The sequence below is a fragment of the Thunnus maccoyii genome, chromosome 3, assembly GCF_910596095.1.
Source record: "Thunnus maccoyii chromosome 3, fThuMac1.1, whole genome shotgun sequence".
NCBI lineage: Eukaryota > Metazoa > Chordata > Actinopteri > Scombriformes > Scombridae > Thunnus > Thunnus maccoyii.
Genome location: NC_056535.1, coordinates 9,307,227 through 9,332,614, shown reverse-complemented (window position 1 = coordinate 9,332,614; position 25,388 = coordinate 9,307,227). Strand labels below are relative to the sequence as shown.

General features: G+C 39.8%; 1 protein-coding gene and 6 non-coding genes across 8 annotated transcripts; 2 read left to right on the top strand and 5 right to left on the bottom strand.

Moving 5' to 3' along the window:
- The first annotated feature begins 57 nt into the window (after window positions 1-57).
- On the top strand, window positions 58-25,388 carry LOC121894759 (store-operated calcium entry regulator STIMATE-like). Of its 2 annotated transcripts, XM_042407591.1 has the most exons (10): window positions 58-1,123; window positions 3,661-3,709; window positions 3,812-3,907; window positions 4,130-4,251; window positions 4,514-4,626; window positions 6,930-7,007; window positions 7,264-7,407; window positions 18,516-18,623; window positions 22,597-22,720; window positions 24,901-25,388. In XM_042407591.1, exons 1-10 carry the CDS (start codon window positions 901-903, stop codon window positions 25,011-25,013), a joined length of 1,170 nt encoding a protein of 389 aa, XP_042263525.1. In that variant the 5' UTR covers window positions 58-900; the 3' UTR covers window positions 25,014-25,388. The 2 variants fall into 2 exon arrangements, with proteins under 2 accessions (XP_042263525.1, XP_042263524.1); XM_042407590.1 differs by lacking the exons at window positions 58-1,123; window positions 3,661-3,709; window positions 3,812-3,907; ... (3 more) ...; window positions 7,264-7,407; window positions 18,516-18,623 and adding an exon at window positions 22,313-22,449.
- trnae-cuc lies at window positions 6,047-6,118 on the bottom strand. The gene has a single exon. It is a non-coding gene; the product is annotated as a tRNA-Glu (tRNA).
- trnae-cuc lies at window positions 9,925-9,996 on the bottom strand. The gene has a single exon. It is a non-coding gene; the product is annotated as a tRNA-Glu (tRNA).
- On the bottom strand, window positions 14,797-14,868 carry trnae-cuc. Its single transcript has one exon. It is a non-coding gene; the product is annotated as a tRNA-Glu (tRNA).
- Window positions 16,836-16,908, top strand: trnar-acg. The gene has a single exon. It is a non-coding gene; the product is annotated as a tRNA-Arg (tRNA).
- On the bottom strand, window positions 20,527-20,598 carry trnae-cuc. Its single transcript has one exon. It is a non-coding gene; the product is annotated as a tRNA-Glu (tRNA).
- Window positions 23,087-23,158, bottom strand: trnae-cuc. The gene has a single exon. It is a non-coding gene; the product is annotated as a tRNA-Glu (tRNA).

Below are 25,388 nucleotides of genomic sequence, written 5' to 3'. Positions count from 1 at the left end.
ACTTCCCAGCATGCATGTCTGTGGGTACGCAGGTCACATGACACTACGTCTGTCAACATGAGTGGGCACTGCTCTGTTCGGGGAAGCAGCTGGATATAGAGGCGAGCCGTGACCTGCAAAATTATTCATCACAGTCACTTTTTTTTAAAGAAAAGGACATACAGACGAGCTGGTTTTTTTCAGGCATTTAAGTCACGAGCGACTTGTGCATGCGCGGTTTGAACGTCTGGAACAGAATAGAGTTTGTTAGCTTAGCGTTAGCTTAATACAACTGAGAGTTAGCTAGCTTTGCAGCTCTGTAGATAACGCTAGTGATAGCAGCATCTCAGCCGCTGCTTTCTCACTATGGACCTTGGTTTTCGGTTAAAAAATACCTCTGACCGGTTGACCTGCACTGTACAATTGATTTAAAATAGGGTTCAACAGAGGTTTTGCCTGTTTGAGTGGCTACATGCTTGTTTAGCTGGTGTGTCTGTTAGTAATGGTAGCTCGCAAATTATGAGACTCCAGGTCGAGACAAGAAATGTTTTCTTTGCCACACGGACCTTTTAAACCAGCTATTGATTATTAATGTTGAAGCTCGGTCAAAGTCTGCATACGAGTTAGCTGGAGCGACGTGGTGCTTCATTGCAACTTCCAGTAACTCATTTGAGCGATAGCTTTAACGTGACTTCTCTAATGATAAAAACAGCCATGGTTTTATGGGTGTCTGAAGCAGGAGAATGAGTGTGAGCCTGCCAGGGAGAGGATGCCACCATCTTTCACAGAAGACTACACTGCATAACATATCGATTAGCTGACCAGCATCTGCTGGGGAGGACTGGGAAGCCCAGAGCCTGTTTATGCGAGAAGCAACTGCCCTCGGCTTTATCAGTAAGTCTTGTCCAGCTCTTCTGTCTCATGGCTGTGAGTGGGGTCAACATGCTGTCCCAGCTCGGAGACGTGGCACTGGCAGGTCCCGGAGGAGCAGGGCTGCCTGCTGTGTCCTTCACCAACACGTCGGTGTCCTCCAGCCCGACTCCAGGTACTGATAACCGGGGGTGCGAGAATGGCGCCTTGATGGATTCATTTGGGATTTTCCTGCAAGGACTTCTCGCCGTGGTGGCTTTCAGTACGCTGATGTGTGAGTATGACCAGAAGTCTGCTGTGTTTCAGATATCTGACACCAGCTGCTGATGTAACCAGGCAATTATCCAATAGCATCACTCTGTTAATCAAATGTGATATTGATCACAGCTTGAAGGCTCCCAGCAGATTCTGTAACAAACATAGACGAACAATAGTAAGATAGAAAACCTTTTATTTCACTTTTTTCACTTTTTTTCTGTAAAACTAAACGCAAGAGGTTCCAGTTCATCTCAACACTGAACCAGATGACTTTCCTATTGCAGTTACTAGATGTGGTTGTAATAAAAGTAATAAAATACACTCTCATTTTAACACACTGCACAACACACTAAGTTTGACCTTTCCTGCAACATAATATCTGTTCCGTAATTAACAGGTTAAAACTCAACTATGTAAATAAATCATATGAACTGCTATGGTTCTCACAAAGGTATTTCATTTTGCAAAATCATGAAGTGAAGGCAGCATCCAATGGGGAAGAGCAGGGGAAAAGGAGTTACCTGCTTTGATTATACGTAATTTGGAGGTTCAGACCACAATACTTTTTTCACAGCGGAGGTTTTGACTGGTCATAGCAGGCAATGCAGAGGTGGAACTTATAACATTAGTTTGTAAATTCTGGCAAGTAAACATTAATAATGGTATGGCTCTGGAACTGCAATTGCAGCCATCATCAATGTTGTTAATTACACCTGAGCTTTCCCTGCTATGACATGTCAAAATATCAGCTGTGAGGAGGGTAGATTGTGATAAGAACAAACTGCTATTGTTCACAGACATTAAACTGATTTGCAGACAAAAACAGTTCAAATGTAGATTAAGTAAGCTACCTCAAGAGACAGACACTCAACAAACACTGCAGCTTGTTCACAGTAAAATCCATAATCACTTCTCTTTACCAAGTCTTTTGTAGGCAATATTAAGTGCAGCTAGTGTGGCCGTACAGTGCAGTTAGGCGGCTCAACTTAGCTTTAGATAGACAGGGAAACATTGGTACAGGAAGAAGAAACACAGACTCGGGAGTAAGCCATGGTTCCATTCAGTCAGTGTTTGGCACACCATTGACAGCTGTGTGACCTAATGAGTACTCCCTCAGTTTTGTCTGTCCCAGCAGAGCGCAGCCTCACAGGCAGCAGCAAGGAATGTTCAGCACTTTAGAGCTCTTTTGCTCGAGGCAGCCCTCTGAGCAGAAGAAGGAGTGGGCCCGGGCCCAGGCCTCCGCCTGCGTCCACATCACACATCACACCCAGCTGCATGCAGGGTGTGTTATGTCTGAAGTCACACTTGTGCTCAGAGCAGAAAATGAGGTCACAGCTCACAGTGTAACATGAAAACACAAAAAGCCTTTAGTAAATGTTTGGGCAGCGCCACAGCATTTAGTTTAACTTTGAGAAGTGACAATGTTTGATGGAGAAGGTTAAATGTGCAGCTTAGGTATCACTGCATGTTACAGTAAATCAGTGATGCTATAACACAATGAGGCTCCCCTGTGTTCATACAGCCCTGTGTCATAAGAGTTAAAAGAAGAGGGTAGTGGGGGGTGTCATGGAAAACAAGCCACTATTGTGAAGAACAGCAAGAGCTTTATTTGTGTTGGACATTTCATTGTGTTCAGTGATGAGCCGTCTTGCATAAAACCCCTCAGACTTCTTTACACACAGGGATTAATTAAAGTGAGGACTTCTTTAAGGCCTATAACGTAGACACCCCAGAGTCCAAATTGCATTGACACATTATACAGTAGCTGCAGTGTTTGTTACACACACTGGCTTACTGTAGACTACCTCCGTGAACAGTTTTTATTTATTTTCAGTTTGATTCTGGATAAACAGCTTAATATATATTAATATATATATTATCACTATATCACTGCTTTCTAAACTTTGTGTCGGACTAAATTTTTGACTTTTATTACCAAACACTGAGAAATTCAGAGCCTGATCCACCTCTCCTCGTATGCCCATGTTGAAAGAAACATTTTCCTGTTTGCAGTGAGATGAAAGTAAGGGTATCAGATTAATCATTTCACAGCTGCTGCATGTTATATTAAGATATTGAGGTTTTGGTCTGGTCTACTAGTTCTGCTTCCTCTGTGACCAACACCACATTGCCCTTGCACGCTCCTGCTTCTGCATCCATAAGCCATGCACACATAAATTTTGTCTGTATTGTGCAGCCTATCTCACTTTAAGTCAAGTATTATTATATGAAGTATTGGTATTAAGTTTCATGTAAGCTAGATGAGGAACTTTTTGATGTCTCACTGGTGAGCCCGTTTCTGTGATGATTTAACTTCTCAAAAAGCAGACAACAACCCTCATTTTAGAATGAGGGTTAACTGATCAAGTAGACTAAACGACTATAAAACCTATTAAATTCTCATCGGACCTTTGACAGTGCACAGAAGGGTTGTAATTTGGCTAAATGAAAACCAGAGAGATTCTGTTTGAGTGATTCTGTGTACCTCTGTGTTTTTATGTGTGATCCGTAATAAAATCCCTCTATCTTTGTGGCACACTCTTTCCTCCACAGTGAAGCGCTTCAGAGAGCCCAAACATGAGAGGAGACCCTGGAGAATCTGGTAAGGCAGCTGAGCCAGCTGAAATTATTTTCTTTGCAAAGGCATCGAATGAATCCTGCTGGACTGCTTCAGAAACATATCACTTGTCTTGTCTCTCTGCAGGTTCCTGGACACCTCAAAACAGGCAATTGGGATGCTCTTTATCCACTTTGCGAATGTCTACCTGTCAGACCTCACAGAGGAGGATCCCTGCTCACTGTGAGTCAACCTGCCTACTACTTGTTCTAAGAGCTCCCCGATTCTGCATGTTACATTTACATTGCCATGAAATTGTTTTAGCTTCAGGATCGTTAAAACTTGTAGATATTAAGCGTTGAATCCTAACTATTAGGCTGTCTGGGAAGAAAGCTTTTCCTCTTTGACGAGTGTTCACATGCCACTTCCACTTATAAACTACATACACTTTACTATCTCTCCTAGATACCTCATTAACTTCCTGTTGGATGCATCACTGGGCATGTTGCTGATCTATGCTGGGGTGAGAGCTGTCAGTGCTATTGTCGAGTGGAGACAGTGGGACTCTCTTCGTTTTGGAGAATACGGTGAGGATCATGTGTGAATAGTGAAGCTTCAGCTCATTCCTATAATGCCTGTAATGCCCAAAGGAGGGCAGTAGCTGCCCTTAGTATTGTAATGGTGCAATGTCATTATTTACAGGGCCACTGCTCTCTTGTGTCCCCTTCACAGTTTGTTTATCACTGAAGCAGTGAAATCTAATGATGGTCTGTGCTCCACAATTGAATACCTAAGCAGATTTTTTGACAGTGATCTGCTGTGTCTCTCTTTCCTTGCTTTTGTGTGTAGGAGAGCCAGTGCAGTGCACAGCGTGGTTGGGCCAGTGTATCCTCTACATCCTCATCATGATGTTTGAGAAAGTCCTTATCATGCTGGTCCTCCTCATCCCCCAGTGGAAGAAGGTCAGTAATCATTTGGAAAGAAAGCCAGTGAAATTAGCGCCCATTAATGTCACATTGAAACATTTCAAGTCAAGACAAATTCTCAATATCTAAAAAGGCAGCAGCACTCAGGTCAAAAACAGAGCTATTATTAACCTGCTTGTTGAGCCTGTCAGATATATAATTACATATAGGTTAAACACTACAATTTTCACAAAGCAGCCCAGCCTCTCATTCACCGTGCCGCCCTGTCAGCTTTCATCACTTGTTTTCATTTCTGCACTTGAAAGTACTAACAAAGGTAGATTCCTGAAACATTGGTTGAATATGTCAAACCCATCCCAGAGTTGAGCTAACACACTTCTGTTTTGGTGCTTGATGTCATACAGTACGCTGGTTTTATTCAAGCTTATACACATGCTCATTTAAGTCTATGATAGGTGCTGCTATACAGCAGACATAAAGAGGTGTTACCTGATCAGGAATGGAACCCAGGCTGCAGCGGTGAGAGTGCTGAATCCTAACCACTAGACCACCAGGGCTAACTGTTAGGCTTACAAGTTATGCTCTCTGGATTACACTGTGCTGCAGTACTTGTTACTTTCATGTCAAGTTTTGTCTGTATTTGGATCCTGCAGGAATAGTAAATTAATTTCTACACACACATGAATGATGAGGCGGTACTTTATTGTGTTTAGATCGACAACACTAAATCAAAAACACAGGGCTACATAGTTTCGCTACACTGTTAGTTAACATAGTGTGGAGCTCCAGTTAAAAAAATCAAACCATCTCTGTGATATTAGAAAGCTGATTTTGTACAAAATTATCCAGCAAACCCACTAATAATTCTTCATGAGATTTCTCACAGAAATCTGGATTCTTGTGTGCAAGTCAAAATGTATCCATTAAAGTCTACTCTTGAAGTCCAGAACAGTCCTTAAAGTCCTACTGAAAGAGACCAAATAAAATATTCCTTGACCGGTAGTTGAACCCAGGCTGAATCCTAGCCACTAGACCACTGGGGGATGACTGTTCACAAAGCATCTTGTGTGGAATCTCTGTAGCACTGTGCTGTAGTTACTTTAGTGTAAATGCAGTAGTTTTGTGCATATTGGGATCCTGCACAAATGGTTAATTCATTTTTTGCACACATGATTAATGAAATGGTGGGCCTTTTATATGTTTTGATATACAACCCTAAATGAAAAACACACTTTGCAGGGCTTGTCTAGAATATTGGTTAACATGGTATTGGAGCTCAGTTTTAAATCAAGCCTAGACCAGAAAGTCAGGATCAAGCACAAAATTATTTAGCAAACCTACAAGTTTCTCTGATTTCTCACATTAAAATGGATTCTCATATGCAAATAAAAATGTATCCTATATAGTCTAAGCTCCAACACAGTTTACTGTCTATGGAAAGAGACAAAACAAGGTGTTCCCTGACCGGGAATCGAACCCGGGCCGCGGCGGTGAGAGCGCCGAATCCTAACCACTAGACCACCAGGGAGCTGTGTGTGTACTGAAAAGGCGTGTTGTGTCGAATCACGGGCTTGTGACAGAGAGGACATCAAAGATTGCAGTTGAAGTACCGCATACACATTCAATACTAAAATAACTATGATTGTGATATGACAGTTGTATTTTTTGTATTCTAAGTTCTTTACAGCAACTATAAGATTAGAGAAATGTTTACCATTTGAGGTAGGAACAAGTAACAAGGAAACGCAAAGGGTTCCAAGCCCAGATGTATGTATCCTATTGTGTTTACAGATCATCAAACTGATGAAATTATAGCTTTTATCATACAGTTTTAATGGCTAGTTTGGCTTCATCAAAGGCTTTTTGTTCTGATAAAGACGTGCTATTAAAAAATGATGTAACAATCAGTGTGTTCCAGTACGTCCTGTTTTTAAGTGTATGTTGGGGTATTCATTGTTTTGAGTTTACATGGAGACTTTTTTTTTCTTCCTCCACTAATCAGTAAGAGCTCAGTGAGATTCAAAATGCCTTTGGTAAAACACCTCAGTCAGAATAAACCAGCTCATTCTGAAGTTTTATTCAATTTAAAAAATTGAAAATTTAAACTTTCACAATCCCTTCAACAAATGAGTTCAGAAGATGATGTTTGGTAGCTTCTGGCAGACTCCACGTTGTAGTGTGTACTGCCGTGGGCTATCCTTCCATTTAAATAGATCTGTGCTGGTTTTGCTCCTACCAATCTTTGAACTTTCTAATTAAAGGAAAGGTGTGTTGTCTGTGTTGCTCTGTAGGCTCATGTCTGTGCTTGTGTGTGTCATATGTGTTTGTGTGTGTCGCAGCTGGCTCTCCTCAACCCTATAGAGAATCCTGACCTGGAACTGGCCATCGTCATGCTCATCGTTCCGTTCTTCATCAACGTAAGTCTGCTGTTCCTGTGTTCCAGATCTTGCTACATGATACAGTTTTATATAAACGTATCTAAATGTCTTTGACTCTTTGTTAGTGAGATTCCATTATGATTTCCCTGTTTGTCTATATCTGTGCCATTGTCCTATATGTGTGCGTGAATGTAAAGAAATCCGTCCTGTTTTGGTGAATAATGTGAAAACTATTGCTGTTAATATCCCATGGAGGAAAAATCTCTCACCGAAGTTCTTTCTGTATTTTCCTCAGGCCCTCATGTTCTGGGTGGTAGATAATTTCCTAATGAAAAAGCACAGGACAAAAGCAAAGCTGGAGGAGAGAGAGGAGGACTCGAGGGGGAATAGCAAGGTGCGCTACAGACGAGCTCTGTCTCATGATGACTCAGAGTCAGAGGTAAGTCTCACTGGAATGATACAGCTGTTGGACACACAGGGTAAGAAAAGAAGGAGAAGAAATATTTACTCAATGTCAGCCTTTATTAAAAAAAAAATACATATAAAGCCAAAGTTGACCTGTAATCAACACAAGAGTTGACAAGACCATTCTCAGTGAATGGTCATTCTGTGTTACAAAAGCTGCACACAGTCTCTTCAGTCTTCCTTATTTACCCCCAAAATCCTTCCTCTGAGCTTCTGAAACTGTGGGTTGTCTTAGTATTACATAGTCATTAAACTGTCAACTGTTCCTGGTCTCCAGTACTGATTGGAACCCTCACGCTGAGTAGGAACTCGTCCTAGAGCTAGGTCATTGCTCCCAGTTACTTTATATGCCTGTAAAGTAGATGAGCCCAACGCAGAGCTGTTCTCCACACAGTGCCACACAGTACAGTCGCCCACAAATCACATGAAGTCATGACACAGTCTGCCCTGAGCAGCGGGACATTTTCTACTGTGGGCAACTGTGATGTAGGCACAGAGCAAGTGATTGTCCATATGTCAGGACCCCACAGTTGAAGGTGTAGTTTACCTTGGCCCTGTTTACACCTGGTATTAACATGCGTGTTATTGGGTGATCCGATCACAAGTGGACAGCAGACGCATTGAGGATGGATTGAGATCTGATCACTCAGACCACATTTGGAGGTGGTCTGGGCCACATGTGGCCACATTCATTTAGCAATGTAAACGCAATGCGTCCTGAGCCACATTGAAGGACTGCCTACTCAACTGATGTCCTCTATTTTCCAGCATACAAGGCACAGGCCTCTCTGTCCAAAGCTGTTCAACTGGTTTGATAAAAGGATAAACAAATTATTTGTTTTTCATGTGAATTAAAAACGTAACCCACCTCCGTTTTTTGCTGTTTTTCCCGTTCCCCTAACCGGTTTTCCTCTTCAAATCAACAATTAGAATAGATATTAAACCATTAATTTTTCGCTTGTCTGTCTAAAAAAAATTCAGAAGCTAAACGTTGCTGGATAGTTTCCTTTGTCCTGCCAAGTTGATAAGTACAGTTTTCAGGTTTGCTGCAATGCTCGACATAATGGAGCTCAGGATTTATCAGGAGGACGACTGCTTTGGATGTGTGGAAGAACACAGAACATTAATTAACATTAGATCCTGAGCGATGCTGTCGGTATGTCGGAGATTTAAATAATCAATGAAGTTATGATGCTGTGTCTTGTGCGTAAATGCGCACAGTGTCTCTGAATGGAGAGCTGAGGGGGGATCGCTGCATATAACTCTCTCCCTCTCTCTCTCTTGCTCGCTCTCTCTCTCTCTCTTTGTTGAACACAGCTTTGGACAGAGCGGACCCCCGGTCCAGTTAATAACGAACAAGTTTGGTCTTTAAAAACAGAAATGATGTCTGTGTTTATCTGCAAAGCGGGGAAGTGAGATCAGATCACAAGTGGTCAGTCAGGATGCATGTGGAGACGCATGTCCACTTGTGATCGGATCATCCGAGACACATGTTAATACCAGGTGTTTTCAGGGCCCTTGATGACCCCTACAAGGTTATACAGACAGCACCTGTTTCCTGCACTTATTCATCTAACTAGTGCACTTTAACTGCTTCTTTTCTTAGAATACCTTGTTTGCAGTATGTAAAACTGATCTGCCAACATAAAAATCCTGAAACATATCCATATCTTTATGCAGATCAGTTTATATCAAGCAAAAAGTTAACAGTCATTCGCTAACCTTGGTGATTAAGGCTGTCATTTTGCTGCTTCTCACTAGGATTTCTTTTTTTACTGTCAGAAATGACTGGATTTCCTGCTGCTTTTCTTAAAAATTGTGATGAAATGTTGCTTGTGTTCATTTGTGACAAATTGTGTTGATTTTTGAAAATAGTGATGTTCGGGTGGGGAAACTTGTTTCAAAGGACTCACTTTTATTGTAACACCATTTTGTATGTAAAACCACTTGTGACATGCCATCATCACAGGCTTTGGTCACTGTTGCTTTGTGGCGCTGTAGTTCCTGTTATACTGTGCTGTTGTTTTTTTACTTGAATGCAGTAGATTTGTCCTTATTGGGATCCTGTCGAACCCCTATGAGAAAACTCATTCTGTGTCGTACATGCTCGTCCTCAAATGGGCTTCACTATTGGTTTACCCAATGAGCCCTCAGGTAAATGACACACTCTTAAAGGGCTACGCACATATTCATAGAACTGGAGTTACATCCAGGTAACTACTATTTTTTTCTTCACACGTAATTTTTATATGTTATGATCAGAAAAACATATCTTGCTTGTTTGGCCTGCAGTATTATTGCAGTGGAGTTTTATATCAGAATTTAAACTGTGAGATTAGAAAGCCAGTATTAGGGACGAAATGATTCCAAAAACCCACTGAAAGAGACAGGCCTTGACTTCTCACAGCAATCTATTTTCTTGTATACATGCAGCCATTGAAGTCTGAGGCTTCTAAAGAGTTTGCAATCTGATCATGGACATAAAGAGGTGTTCCCTGACCGGGAATCGAACCCGGGCCGCGGCGGTGAGAGCGCCGAATCCTAACCACTAGACCACCAGGGACATCTGGCTGCTGTAGTCAAGTGAAGTCAAAATTTATTATTGCCCAGTATCACAAAGTATGCCTCAAAGGGCTGTACATATAATAAAATAGTAATGAGCAGCATTAGCAAAATATATAAAAACTTATAAAAGTGAGATAACCTACATATAAAACATTATAAACAAAATATTTGAAAGTATATTTTAAAAAAAGGTAAAATACAACAATACATATTATGCACATATGACTCTTGAACATTCGTACCTTGATACAGATTAAAATGCATACAAAAATGTGTAACATACAGTACATATAAGTAACCATGTGCACATAGACTAAATATAAGCTGGATAATCATAGTTTTTGTACTTAGGGCAGACTAAGTGAGGGTAAAGACTGATGTTAAAAGATGTTTTACTTTTGAATGCATCAACTGAGCTAGCCTCTCGAATTTGGATAGGATGACGATTCCAAAGAAGAGGGGCTTGGTCACCTACTGATATTTTAGTTATTTTTGGAATAGTCAGGAGACTGTCATTTCGTGATCATTGAGCCTTATCAGGTATATGAGGAGGGAATAGGGATGATAAGTAGGATGGTGCAAGTCCATGTAATCTTGAAGTCAGATCTAGCGTGTACAGGGAGCCAATGTAATGAAATAAGAACAGGGATAATATGATCAAATTTTCTAGTCTTGGTTAATATCAAGGCAGCAGTATTTTGTACAAGTTGTAATTTGCCGATAGCTGATTTAGGTTAGCCAGAGAAAAGGGTGTTACAATAGTCAATAGTCAGATGAGACAAATGCATGAACAAGTGTTTCAGCAGCAGCCATGGTAAGAATGGGTCGAATCTTTGCAATATTTCGCAAATGGAAATGTAGTCCTTGTAATATTGTTGATACGTTCTTCAAAAGAGAGATTAGGATCAAATAGGACACCGTGATCTCTAATACAAGGGCTTTGTGAGATTGTGGAACCAGCTTAATTCAAAGTGAGATCACTGAATTTGTTTCTAATCTGCTTTGGACCAAGAACTAGCATTTCAGTTTTCTCAGCATTTAACGGAGAAAGTTAGATGATATCGATTGTTTGATTTCTAATAGGCAATTTTTTCAGCTTCACCAGCTGATGACAGGTGTCAGGCTAAATGGAGATGGAAAGCTGAGTATTATCTGCATAGAAATGGGAACCTAGTTTGTAATGACTGTTTAATGTACGCAGGGGCAATATGCAAATAGAGAAAAGGATAGGACCAAGCACAGATCCCTGTGGCACACCATAACAGCCTGTTCATGTAGTCTGATGAACAGTTTTTGTGTAAAACAAAGTGAGATCTAAACCAGGAGAGAGCAGTGGCAGTGAGACCAGTATAACTTTCTAGGTGATCTAATAGAATGTAGTGATCAATTGTTTTAAATGCTGCACTGAGGTCTAGGAGCACCAGTATTGAAACTGAGCCAGAGTCTAAAACAAGTAGTAAATCACCACTTTTGTTGGAGCAGTTTCTCTGCTGTGGAATTTTCTGAAGGCGAATTGATGATGTTCATACAGATTATTGGATGAGATGTGATCTATGAATTGCTGAGCCACTGCTTTTTCAAGGAGTTTTGAAAAGTGGCAGAGTTGTGATTGGTTTGTAGTTGCTGATCAAATCAGGGTCCAGGTTATGCTTCTTTAGGAGTGGCCTTATAACCCCTGTTTTAAAAGATGCAGGCACAGTTCCACTAATAAGAGAGCTGTTTATTATCTGTAGTAATAGTGGGCTGAGAGTTGGAAAAAGGTCCTTAATAAAGTTAGAAGGAATAAGATCAAGTAAACAAATAGTGGGCTTGGGGGAAAATACCAGTCTCTAGAGTGTTTATAGGGAGATTTTCTCAAAGTGGGTAGGTTTCTAAGAAGAAGGGTGTTAAGATGTATTTGCTCTGTCCTTGGTCGGAATTGAGGGGGAGGAAGATTTTCTTTTTCTGATTTCATCAACTTGTGTGGTGAAGAATTCTATGAAGTCAGTTTCAGTAAGGGAGGTGCTACATGTGATTTACAAGTGAGTTTAGTGACAGTGTCAAAAAGAAGCTGTGGGTTATTTTAATTATTTTGTATCAGGTCAGGAAAATGAGCCATTCTGGTAGTATGGAGAGCACGTTTATATTCAAGCAAGCTATTCGACCAAGCAAGCTGAAAAGTTTCTTGCTTGGTTGTTCTCTTTGTTTAATAGACCAAGTGTCTCGGTCGTACCAGGGGGACGGTCGTAGTCTAGTTTTCCTAGCAGACGGGGGTGACTGAATTAAACATGTTCAGCAATGTGTGATTGAAATCATCAGTGAACTTGTTAAGGCAACAGGGCTGATCTATGGTTGTTATAGCGGACTCTAGTTGTTCTCTAAGTTTATGAATGGTAGTTGAGTCAATACAATGGGTAGTATAGGTTTCAGAATGGCTACTACAATGCCTAGACAGTGTAGCTTTAAAAGTAAAGAAGCAGTGATCTGAAAGGACAGGTAAATGTGGGGCGATAACTGGATCTGAGACAAAGAGACCATGTATGAATGCATGTTCTCTGGAATCTCCAGGTTGTCTAGGACACTGGTTCAAGGAGCACATACTGTCTCTAGTAGTGGTATTGGTCTAGAAGAACACTACTTGTGTCATTATAGGACTATGAATGAGATATCACAGCGGTTTTAATAAATGAACCCAACAGTAGATCATGGTCATCACTGAGAAGTCCAGTACAGCAATTACAAAGCTCTTGCAGAAATACTTCCCATTTGAGGTGAACGAAAAGGTGGAAGGACATCATCACACTTAATAAATTACACCTTTTAACATGCTTATGGTCTTCAACAGCTTATGTGTCTCCATCATAGTCAAAAGAAAATGTTTTGACTGTCTTTATTAGTCTTCTTTTTACTCTGATAAGGACATAAGAGCTGTTGAAACATTACTTATTGCATAGTAAAGGCTGTAACTTAATCAGTGTGCTTCATTTGGGGTAAATGAAGTGGTTTGAAGCTATTACAACACCCTCATGGCTAACACTGCTTTACATGACCTTTATTTGCAGAATAGGTGCATGTGCAGAGCTATACATAAGCGCCAGCTGCCAGCTAAACAGCCAACTACTCATTTAAATTCAGCCAGCTACTTTGATTAACAAGTTGCGATTCACTGTGTGTACATTTACATCCACTAGCCTCTACCTCTAAACAATGCATGATAGAGAAACATGCCTATCCAGCTGTTTCAGTCCTGCCCCCACATGCTCTATATGAATATGTGTGTGTGTGTGTGTGTGTGTGTGTGTGCGCGCGCGCTCTGCTGAGAGGTTGTGTCCTGCTGAGTAGAGAGTGGAGAGTCGTCTTCAGTAATTGACAAATATTAGCAAAATAACTGAGCACATTAAGAATTCCATTGATTGCACAGACAAGGGTCACCCTTATTAGACAGGCTACTTCAGAAAACACCAGTGGCAGCAACTTGACAATAGTCAAGAAAAAAAGTCCAAAAAGTCAGCTGACAGCTCTGCATTTTCCATATACACTACCCAGACGTTTATAGGCTTAATGAATGAACAAATGGATTAATTATCTTAATTTTTTTTTGCACTTTTTACAGCAGAGCCATCTCTAAGACACACTGCAAACACACATTAAACAGGCAATGTTGTCAAAGTAACAGGCCTGTGTCGTATGAGGAAAATGTAGGCTGTGCCTCAGCCACACACAAAGGATGATAGTGAAGATGAAAATAAAGACGAAGATGACTAGAAGTTGAGTTGATTCAGCAGATTCACATGATTTGAGTGAAGTGATTCACATGTTTGTTATTTTAGAGTTATTTTTGGCATTGGTTTATTTTATAAATAATTTAATTTAAAAACCAATACATAGGCTAAATAAAACATGGGATTAAAAAAATGTTCCCCTTTAAAATAACCTTGTTTGTTTTCGTTGAATGAGAGTGCATTCATGTTTCTAGTAGAACCACCACATTAACCACAATTGTAACATGTCTTGATAAACTTTACAGTGAAAGTGTCAATAGATAAATAAAATAATAAATAAGGTCTAGTGGTTCTTAATTACAAAAGTTATGATCCGTCAGGAATAGGTGTGGTTTTAAATATTCATAGCTATTTACAGACTTTGTGGGCTAAAACTTAGAAGAGGCCTAATTCTCCTTTACAATAATTCACTACATATTTACAATCAGGTAGGCAAACTCAATAAAATATGCAATAATTAAGATCAGTGTATATGATGGAATAGTGGCATTGCAATGTGCCAGAAGCCACCAAATTTAGGCTTTTATGGCCAAACTTTTTCTCTTGGAGGCATGCCTCCAGACTCCCCTAGCTGGCTACTTTTTTCACTGGCTGGCTACTCCATATCCTTGTGGAAAGCCCTGCACGTGTATGACATTTGGTAGTTTCTGGCAGATTCATGTTGGATTCTCTGGAGGGTAGGGATGCTGATTCTCACTTTTTTCACAGATTGAGTTGTCGTGTAGTACACACAATTTCAGATTGAAGGTACGGCACCACTGGTACCAATAAAATCTTAATGCTTAGTCTTTTGGCATAATTTTTTCCTCATACATGATTGGTTTCAAGGTAGTCCTTTTTATATGTCATGATCAAAAATGACATTTTACAGGTTTGGTCTGCGGTGGTATCATTGCAGTGGAGCTAACTTTGTGAGTCCAGAAAGGCAGTGTTAAGCCTACATGTATACAGGCAATCTTCTTGTGTACATGGTTATATGCAGCCTTGATTAATAAACTATTACAGTGTTTGCAATTATCTAGACACATAAAGAGTTGTTCCCTGACCGGGAATCGAACCCGGGCCGCGGCGGTGAGAGCGCCGAATCCTAACCACTAGACCACCAGGGAGCTGTACACACTGTTTTGTAACGACCAGCATACCGTCGGAGCACCACCACCAGCTATGAGTGTGTTATCATAATTATTGTAATAAAGTTGAGATTCAAGGCTTTATAGTACACTGACAGAACACTCAAAATAAAACAACAGTAGCTCCGTCTGTGTTTAACTAACATACAGAATAGTTACACTGTTCTTTATTTCACTGAAGGAAATGTATTGCAGATTAGAAGTTCTTACTCCAATCTGAGAATGAAAAGATAGATTCCTTGATTCCTTAGTCACCCAGGCAGCTGGCTTCAGCCAGATATTTTCTCATATCAGTTCAAGCTTATTTATGCGTGGGGTAAGAAATGGAAACTTTAATGAAAATCATAGCTCAGGCTGCCAACTCTCACAACGGTCTACAGCTTAGATTTGACTTTGTTCAAGTGAAAGGTGTATGCAAGGAGGAAGTGTGGAGATTAAATAGTTAGTTGTGGTTTATTTCCTGCATTGGGATTTGCTGAAAATGTGACCTAAATAGCTTAAAAGTCCCTTTTAGCAAAGGTTAAATCCAGAGGAAAAATTCAAAATTTGATATCCTAACTTTTTTACTTTGCTGTTGTTTCTCATTAATTTAGTGAAAAAGCTCTTTTTTAATATGTTGATAATAGTAATTTGTAAAGCCTCTCTCAAAAGAATAAAATATATTAAATACAATGTAACTATAGGGAGTAAACGATTTAATAACAAAAAGGCAGACAGTCTTCAAGGGGGGAATAATAGAGAAATACTTAGGGGGTTAAAATCATAGGCAACAATATAAAAAGAATCAGGTATCACCTACTTGTGAGAGTCTGCAGCAGCTGGTAATAAAAAGTCTCTTCATTTGTTACAGGTGATGTTGATTTATAACTCAAACATGCTTCATTTCTTTTAACTGCTGCTGAACTGGCTGTTAAACATGGGATATTGTTTCTCCTGTGGTTGGATAATGAGGAAGAGGTGAGAAGTATAGGTCAAAAAGAAGTCAAGAGGAAGCAATCAGGTATGCAGTTTGTTTTTTAGCCGCTGTTCTGTGTTTTCTGAGTGAGGTTCAGCACAGCGGGCCAGTGGCGCAATGGATAACACATCTGTCAATGGATAAGAAGATTCTAGGCTAGACTCCCAGCTGGCTCGTTAGCATATTTTGACATATTTGTGTCCATCCATTGACCTATTCACATCAACTGATGCAGATTTGACCTGCAACAGTGTCGGTCTGAAATGGGTATAGCAGACACAAGCTAAGCACTGCCCATGACCACATTTGTTCTAAATTGTTTTACTTGGAAGAGAATAGAGTTGTCAAATGATTGCCACAGTCAAAACCAGATATAGCCTTTGATCCTGTTCCTGCAGTCTGTCCTTAAATAATGGATTTTACATCTCCTACTTTGGTCAAATTTAACTTTAAACTCAAACATAATTGAAGTGAATTTGTGTCCGAGGTTGTGGAAACAAAGATAGAATGATTGTCTGTCCCAAAAGGTAACAAAAGCACAGTATAAAGTGGCCCTGAAGTCATATTCATCCTTATTCATGAAAGTCTCATTAAATTCAATTTCAGACTGAGGGAAGTGGAAACCCACACACAATTTTAATTCTGATAAATCAAACAATAGCTAAGTGTTGTTTTGTCTTTATTTCTAAAATCAGGTCTGACTGCAAAATGATTTGAGCAACACTGTTCTGTCTGTTAGACAAACAAGTTGTATTTCTTGTCAGCGGGCCACATGTTAGTAAGTTTTGAGGTCACAAAATGATATGTAAAGCTGCTTTTCATGCATTAAACATCTGAATAGTCAAAGCAGTGCACACAAAAGCCAGCTTCGTGGTTAGTTTCACGTCCTGCTTGTGTGCTGCAGCTGGCTGCAGGGTGCTGAGCAGTGGGGGATGGGCAAGGCTTAGCTGCCACAGATGTATTGGTTTCAGCAGGGGAAGGCATTCACAGCGGGCCAGTGGCGCAATGGATAACGCGTCTGACTACGGATCAGAAGATTCTAGGTTCGACTCCTGGCTGGCTCGTGTACTTTTCTACTTTTCATCAGGGAATGATTGTCATGTATTTTCATATGAAATGCAGCATTAGCTGATGTTGTTTATTAAAATCAAAAATCACTCTGACTACCAAGAATGTGTCTTGGTCAGAGGAAACAGTCTTACAGGCAAGTTATTCCCAGAATCACCTCATACAAAGACACAATGCAAGACATACTATTCTTTTGCTGTATGCACTTGCATTTGAGTATGGAATATCACTAAATTATTACTAAGAAGAGTTAAAGGGAACATTTGCACATTTAGAGGTCTATATTTATATTCTGGGCTCTACTTGAATATCTTTGCATGATTTACAGTTAAAAAAACACATATTTGGCCCTTTACACAACAGCTCAGTTCAGCCTCTGTCTGAAACAGGCTGTTTTAGCTCCTGACGCTATAAGGCCTCCGTCCCAATGAGCCTAATTGGTTAGCCCCTGGAAGCTGCATCTCGGCCAACTTCCAGTGGCCTCATGAACAAGCAGTAGTAATAGGATTTCACTTCTTTTACTCATTCTTTACTCAAGATGTCAACCTCTCAAATACATCCATACATGTTCAAACCAAAATCCTATCTGAAACATGAGAGTGGAAAGCATAAGCAACACGTGTAAAAACCTTAGCAACAACCTTAGCAACCAGTGCTACAGAATGGACAGCCGATAAGTGACAATCATTGAAGTGAATCATTGTATATAAATATGGACGTCATGACAGCTCTCCAAAAGTGAAGCCAAAACATCTTGATCGCCCCCTGGTGGCTGGCTGCAGTATAGATCATAAGCCCCGCCCCCTCCATGTTAGTGGATGGGACAAGAGCCAAACTAAAAAAACAAAGTACACATCAAATACAATTTTTCCCAAAGATAGTTTGTCATTTTATGTAGTTCTCATCACACTGATGTTTGTCCAAATGCTCATTTTTCTGTTAAGTGTGTTTTTACTTTGTTATTTCACAATATAAAAAGGGGTGTGATGTCATGATTGACAGTTTGTGACAGCCGCTCTCAAACCTCCATCAAGCGGCAGGACGGCTGAGGAGGCATGTCCCGCGGGCCGTCATTCCACCAGCCGACTCTACTGCGCAGACTCTGGCTCCAAATGACGTCACACAAACAAGATGGCACCTCCCTGAAAGGAGATATTTTGGTTTCACTTTTGCATAGGAAGTAGAGACACGTTGTCCATATTTATATACAGTCAGTGGTGACAATCATAAACAATCGCAAACAAAGTGTTCAGAGCAGGTTCAAGCCTGGGCTTTTGACTTGCAGGCAGCATTGCTATATACTTAAACCTCAAGTTTTACATGTGTTTAAAATAGATATTTGAGATCATAGCCATATATAAATAACAGAAAATCACAAAAAGCATAATAGGTCCCCTTTAAACTGTCTGAAGTCAAAAAAAAATGAAGGCATTTACTCGGTACCAAATATTTTTACTAACCAATCATACAATTGCAAAGGCGGGGCAGTTGTTTGTGTGGGCAACTTCAGTATGCCCTTATAAAATATAACCTGAACCTGCCTCCCACTCAGCTATTTATAAGTTTCTCTATTTCCCTTTTTGTTTGTTTGTTTTTTTTTTAGATCCTTTTCTCAGCAGACGATGAAATGGATGAGTCAGATGAGGACGATGTACGGCGGCTCACTGGTCTGAAGACGGTGAAGAAGAAGAAACTTCGCATGGGGATCCCTGTTTGACCTGTGTGCCTAGCTAGCTGCTACGATTGAATTTCCTCTGGTTGGCGTTCACCTCACAGGCCCACATACATCCCCTCTTTAGGAGTTGACATGATCTTTTCAAACGTAGGATTCCCTTCGATCACAGAATATACTGTAATTGAATTCCCTTTACCGTTGACTCCTGGAGGACTCTGCAGACACTAAACTGTGTCTAACCTGGGATTTAATTTAACTCACTGGGAGATGTTTTTTGCTAGTTAACCAGGTACTTAAGATCACAGTTGCATTACAACATGGCACTCCTTGGTGAGTGTTATGTTTAAAGACACTCTGGGAAAAAGAATTCCCACCATGTATGAACATTATATTGTTAAATCCTTTATGTAAGTATAATAGGAAAAAGGTAACACTGGTTTATTACTGTTTGGATCTCAGTGGCGGTGTGTACGGTATTGTGATGCAGTGGTCCAGGATCAGGTTGTTTGGACAAATCTAAATGGCCACAAAAGAACCAAACCATCATGCAAACCTTTCATGGAGTTGGTTACATTTGTTACTTTAACATGTCCTCTAAAGTGATTGTATTCCTGATGTAGATTCCATGTAAACTTTGTCCTTTGTTTTCGCATATAGACGTACCACCACGGCCTGTGATGTGTGTTTGCGTGTATGTGTGCGAGGGTGTGTACAGTTGGACACACCTCAAATTTAGAGGAGCATTACGTCAGAGTGTTTGAATCACTGTATTGATGCGACTCTTAAAAGTTTCCAGCACAGTTACACACTTTACTACTGTATATCTTGTATGTAATGTTACTCATGTCAGAGGTAGCACATTAACGCTTGCAGCAACCTTCCATTTTTATCTTCTGACAGGGTCCGCTCACTTGTTAAATCTGTAGGGCTGCAAGTACCACCACTGCAACGTCCTTCGAATATCAGCTCAGCCGGTGTTGTCCGCCTATATGCACAAGACTGCAGTCTCTCCATTTGTCTGTGACGGTTTTGCTGATGTGCTCTAACTATGTTCTTTTTTTTTTTTGTCTCTGAATGTCTCTTGTCTCATTTCAAGTTGTTGGGATTTTTTTATACAAGTTTTGAGTGTTATTTTCGGGCCAAAAAAGGTGACTATGCTTGCTCCAAAAGTGTTCTTTATTCCTTCTCTCCAAGATATGGGAACCATTTCTTGCACAATTTCCCATTTATCACAGCTTTTATCTTTCCTTTTGTGTTTGTGTGATTTTTTTTTTTTTTTTTTTTTTTGTTACAATAATGTGCCTGAGTGAAATTACCAGCAGGTGTTTCGTTTGTTGTTTGTTTGAATTTTTTTGTTTGTAGCAGGCTCTGATGTTAAGAATGTGACATGCATAGACCTCTAAACTGTTACGTGACTGTGGACCAGACAGTCAGGAAAGAGTGTGTGTGTGTGTGTGTGTGTGTGTGTGTGTGTGTGTGTGTGTGTGTGTGTGTGTGTGTGTGTGTGTGTGTGTGTGTGTGTGTGTGTATGGATGCACAGTATACCTGTATGTACTGGTGTATGATGGATGTGTGTGTGCAAGTGTGCATAGCTGATGTGACTGCTGGTCCTCTTTAAAGTAAATGGAGAGTGACATAAACTGTTACTGTGATGAGTTCGGTGCTGGTAATGATTTCATTATGACGTTTTTGGCATGTGTGCTAGAAATAAATTTAAAGGAGGAAAGAACAGCATCATGCAGCAGTTACTGTAACTCTCAGTTCAAGCAGGACAAAGAGGGCTTTTAGTATTTTGAAAAGTGAAACGACTAGATGAGTAAAAAGGCAAGTGATGGTGGTAAATTATCATTATAAACTACTTTCTAATAAATGATGTGATACACTACTTTGAGCACCTGGTCCATTTCTATTGGATTGATGTGTATAACAGAAAAAGATGTTCCCTGACCGGGAATCGAACCCGGGCCGCGGCGGTGAGAGCGCCGAATCCTAACCACTAGACCACCAGGGAAAGTGACAAGGAGGCGATCTGTGTCAGCACATAAAGAAAAATAGTAATATCCTCGATTGGATAATTTGTAAGAAGCATAATGTGAGTAAAAAAAATGGCCTGCATCGCTCATTTCTTACCGCTACAGGTGATGTTTTGAAACGGGTTCAGACCTAGACCAGACTTAGAAAGAGGTGCAGAGCCGGTCGAGCTACAGTCATGATTGTGTGCCCAGAAATAGATCCGACTTAACCTATAGCTTCTTGTAAATAACACACGGGCACACATTTAGCTACAGGAGTCATCCTTCAGAAGCTCCGAAGAATACATTACATCTCGACTCGTCATCTTCAGCTAACAACACACTTTCACTCTCCCTGTGGTCATAATATCCACTGCATGAGACAAGCGCATCATTTGTTGTTGTGTGTTGCTTTTTCAGTCATCCACAGTAACTCTAAGTATCCTAATTACAAAAGCCACCAGTGCTAAGTACACTGTAATATATTAAGTTGTTTGTAGAAGAGATTTAAAGACATAGTTAGGATCATGTGTCATTTTAAAACAGTGAGTCACTTTGTCCATCATCATATAGTTAACACTTCAATTTCAAGTTTTCTGACTGCTCAGTATTTCCTTTACTGCTTTTTTATCATTATCATTCTTGTGACGACATACCTTGTCGTCACAAGAATCCAATAAATGAGAGAAAAAATGTAGGCACAAACAAAACATACGTTATAAAGTAAAACTAGAAAACTGTGACATTCTAAATTGATCAACAATAACATTTTTACAATCATTTTACGCCAGGGAATTTCAGATTATGATAACATAAAAATGTGGGTTTACATAAATGCCAAAATGATCTTTAAACATTCACTGGCACAGTTAACGTCTATTATTTCAAGTCACTTAAAATCTAATTGGTCTTCACTACCAACTAGTTGTTTTTCATATTGACAACAGGTTGAGTTGTCAATATGAAAATGTTCATTCAACTTTACAGGGATTTAGGAGATTTCAGTGTTGGAGCATTTTCATTGTGCCATTTGCAGATATACAATAAGAAATTGTTGAAGGATTCACGAGTAAAGGACACTTTAATCTCAACATCTACACTTTAGACCTTCCTAGGCTAAAATGATGTGCATAAATGATAATACATATATATTTGTGTTTGTGAAGCACCTGATTATTTCTGTTGGAGTAAAGGTGTCATTGACTTCAACCAATGATGGAAGATCTATTAGGGGGTTTTCTCATCATGTGTCCAGATTTGACCCGAAGCCAGCTTGTTGCCTATTATTCATGTTGACTCACACAAGACAGTTGGGCAGCTCCTTGGGTCAGCCCTTATTTTGTTGGTTCATGTGTTAAGTGTCTATAAATGTTTTTTACAAGACTCAAAAAGACATTCCCTCAGGCTTAAATCAAGTTTTAACAATTGGCAAACAGACTCACCCACTGGAGTGTGGCAGGTGGACTCAGCCTCAATTTCCCTTTTTGACACGAGCAAGTGCCACATCCCATCCCAACATTTAATCTCTGCCAGGGGAGAGGAGGGAGCTGACCACTTGTGTTGTGTCCTGAATTATCAGCTGTTGGCCATGTAAGCCTATCGTAAAAGACTGGAGACCCATTCCAGCTGTACTATCCCTCACGTCACACCTAATTATACACACTGACAACAGGCAGAGTAGTACAGAGGGTAGGGGGCCTGACTGACTCATTGGGTCTGGACCAGGACTATATATAATGATAGGCTTGCTGGAAGACAAACACACACACCAGAATAACAACCAGAAACACTTTCACATTGGAGAGGGTGTCTGTGGAATCAACACACCAGTTTAAATCACCATGTCACAGGTAAGTTATATCAGGTCAAATGTTTTTATGATCAGATACAGAAATTAAACATAATGCCTCAGGTTTGACTACAGAAATCAATATTACCACCCTTTGTTTTCCTTCTCTTTAACCCTAACATAACCACTTTTCCCTTCTTTCTTTAAGCCGGGTGAGGTGAAGAAGAAGAAGCGTCCACCAATGAAGGAGGAGGACTTGAAAGGAGCCCGCAGTAAACTGGGACTGAAGGGCGAGGTCAAGAGTAAGACCTATGAGGTCATGGTGGAGTGTGGTGAGTAAAGCTTTTTACTGATGTTGTTTCTTCTGACACTCAAACACCAGACAAATGACGTAACATGTCAGATGTTTAATGTTCACATCTATAAAGACATTTTGTACCTTTAAATATAGATCATTTTTTGTTTAATTCCTGCTTGACCTGTAGACTTTAGATTTGCCTAAATGTAATTTAACTATCCAACATAACTTAAATAGGAAAGGCGTCAGAGTAATGTGATATGGTGGATATGTCACTGAATGCTATGTGGGAAGGCTGAGGCATAGCTAGTCTGTGTATGATATCAGAATCAGTGCTGCTAATTATGTCCTTTCAACATTATCCTTTCTTATACCACAAAAATATAAACAAGAAAAGTAGTTCCCTGACCGGGAATCGAACCCGGGCCGCGGCGGTGAGAGCGCCGAATCCTAACCACTAGACCACCAGGGAAAGATTTCCCATTTATATTGACAATCAAAACTAAACATGAGCATTATAGGGAAGTTGTTCAGGTTAGCTGGCCACAAGCGAATTAACTTGAAACAAAATGATAAACGACCATTGCAGTCTGTCGAACTGAGCTGAGCTATTCTTACTGCTACGTTATCAGTCAAGAGCCTTTTTTCTATGGAGAGAGCTCTGGAGCTATGAATTTAATGTGTTTTTAATGTGCTCTCTGTGGTGGAAAGTAACTACGTACATTTACTCAAGAAGGCTACCGTACGTTACTGAATTACATTTTTGAGGTAGGTCGCCCACCTCTACTTAACGTGAGTAGCCATACTTCCACTCTATGCTAGTGCTTATTTCACAGCATTCACTTTGACTGACAAGCAGGCTACAAGTTACAACTAAATTTCTATTATTATATTTTATTATACTAAATTCATATTTTACATACAACACATATAACCATGTTATAATTTATGACACATTGATAGTATGCCTAAAGTATAATTTAACCATTTTTTTGTCAGTGTTGGTTCTGGTTTGGCGAGGGAGATTGCAAAGATGATAGCAGAGATGATGTGGAAAGTAAAGAATATTCTGTAAAAGATTAGATGACTTCATCTCAAAACATAATGTACTGTATGATCAGCAATATGGATTTAGAACTAATAGGACAACTTTGTTTGCACTTACAGAATTTGTAAAAGATTACTGAAGGTTACCTGCGGGGTCCCCCAGGGCTCTGTGTTTGGACCATTGTTGTTTATTTTTACATAAATTATATGTGTGGAGTGTCCAAAACATTGACAACTATTCTATTTGCAGATGATACAAATTTACTTTGTTGTGGGGACAACTTGGAACAACTTTTGGATACAGTGGAAAAGGAATTGAAAAAGCTCAAGAGTTGGTTTGATGCAAATAAACTAACACTGAATTTAAGTAAAAATGAAATATATAATCTTTGGTAATTGTTCAAATAACTCAGATAAGAAACTAATGATAAATGATGTAGAAATCAAAAAAGTGACTCAATTTCTTAGAGTGATAACAGGTAATAAATTATGTTGGAAGCCACATACAAATGATATTAAAGTTATAATATAAAAATCAATTACAATACTATATAAAGCCAAAGATCCTCTGAATCAAGCTTTGTTAAACAGCTTTTACTGTACCTTTATACTCCTATATATAACTTGCTGGAAGTTGTTTGAATGTTATGTTTTTGCTTGATTTGATAGAGATGGACATCATGGACACTGGTGGTGGACAGTTGAGTTTTCATATTAATCATTAAATTTATTGGTGGTGCACTTGCATAACTCCCACCCACTGTTTGAACACAGAAACAGCATGACATCAGGTGGCTTTTAAGCCCTTTCCACTCTACCCACCCATACAAGGACTTTTTGGGCATGTTGCCTCACAGATCTTGAGTCTATATTTGTATTTGGTGACTAATTTTCTGTAGCTCAATGGGGCTCACAAAACAGCTTTTTGAATACTAATTGAGAGAATATGATTTTATATGTTTATAAAATATCGGCAAGTGCTGAATCCTAAACCCCTGACCAGCACAGAGATAAAGTTAAACAGAAACAATGTTGCAGATATGCTGTATTTGCTCTCACATACTTCCCTCAAAGACAGCCAGCTGGAAGCTTTATGACTTATTGAAAATCAGTCACCTGGTTAAACCATCTGTTTTTCTGATGCTAATTATCTGCTTCTCTTTTCAGAACGTATGGGCAAAGTGGCACCATCTGTGTTCAGTGGTGTGAGGACGGGGACAGAGACGTGCCTGGAGAAGCCTTCTGCCAAAGCTCCTGGAGCCAGTGTGTTCAGCAAGTAGACACACACTGCAGCTTATAAACCAATAGCACTGAAAAAACACACACTGTAGTCTTTAAGTTTGTGAGTCAGTGGTGTTGCTGCATAATATGGATTGCAAAGATTTTCTTTAAAACAGAAGGTCAGTGGAATTTAAAAGATAAAGGGGTTGTTTTTGTGCATGTAGTCTGTGTTTACATTGCTACATATATAAACAGTTATTGCAGTTTGCACAGTGCATCAGCCTTGAAAGATGGCTTAGGTTTGGATAGAGGTGTGTTGTAAATGTATTGTGATATTTATTTAGCAGTATTGACAAAGATTGTGCAAACATTTGTTTAATTGTCCATTTATTTACTTGACCAATGTTCCCGAATAAAATGTTTTCCCCTGTTCT

Excerpts from the sequence above, each read along its gene's own strand:
- LOC121894759 (XM_042407591.1), top strand. The coding sequence starts at position 901 with ATGGCTGTGAGTGGGGTCAACATGCTGTCCCAGCTCGGAGACGTGGCA. Across the intron at positions 4,627-6,929 it reads TCATCCCCCAGTGGAAGAAG|CTGGCTCTCCTCAACCCTAT; the intron begins GTCAGTAATCAT and ends TGTGTGTCGCAG. Across the intron at positions 18,624-22,596 it reads AACTTCGCATGGGGATCCCT|CCGGGTGAGGTGAAGAAGAA; the intron begins GTTTGACCTGTG and ends TCTTTCTTTAAG.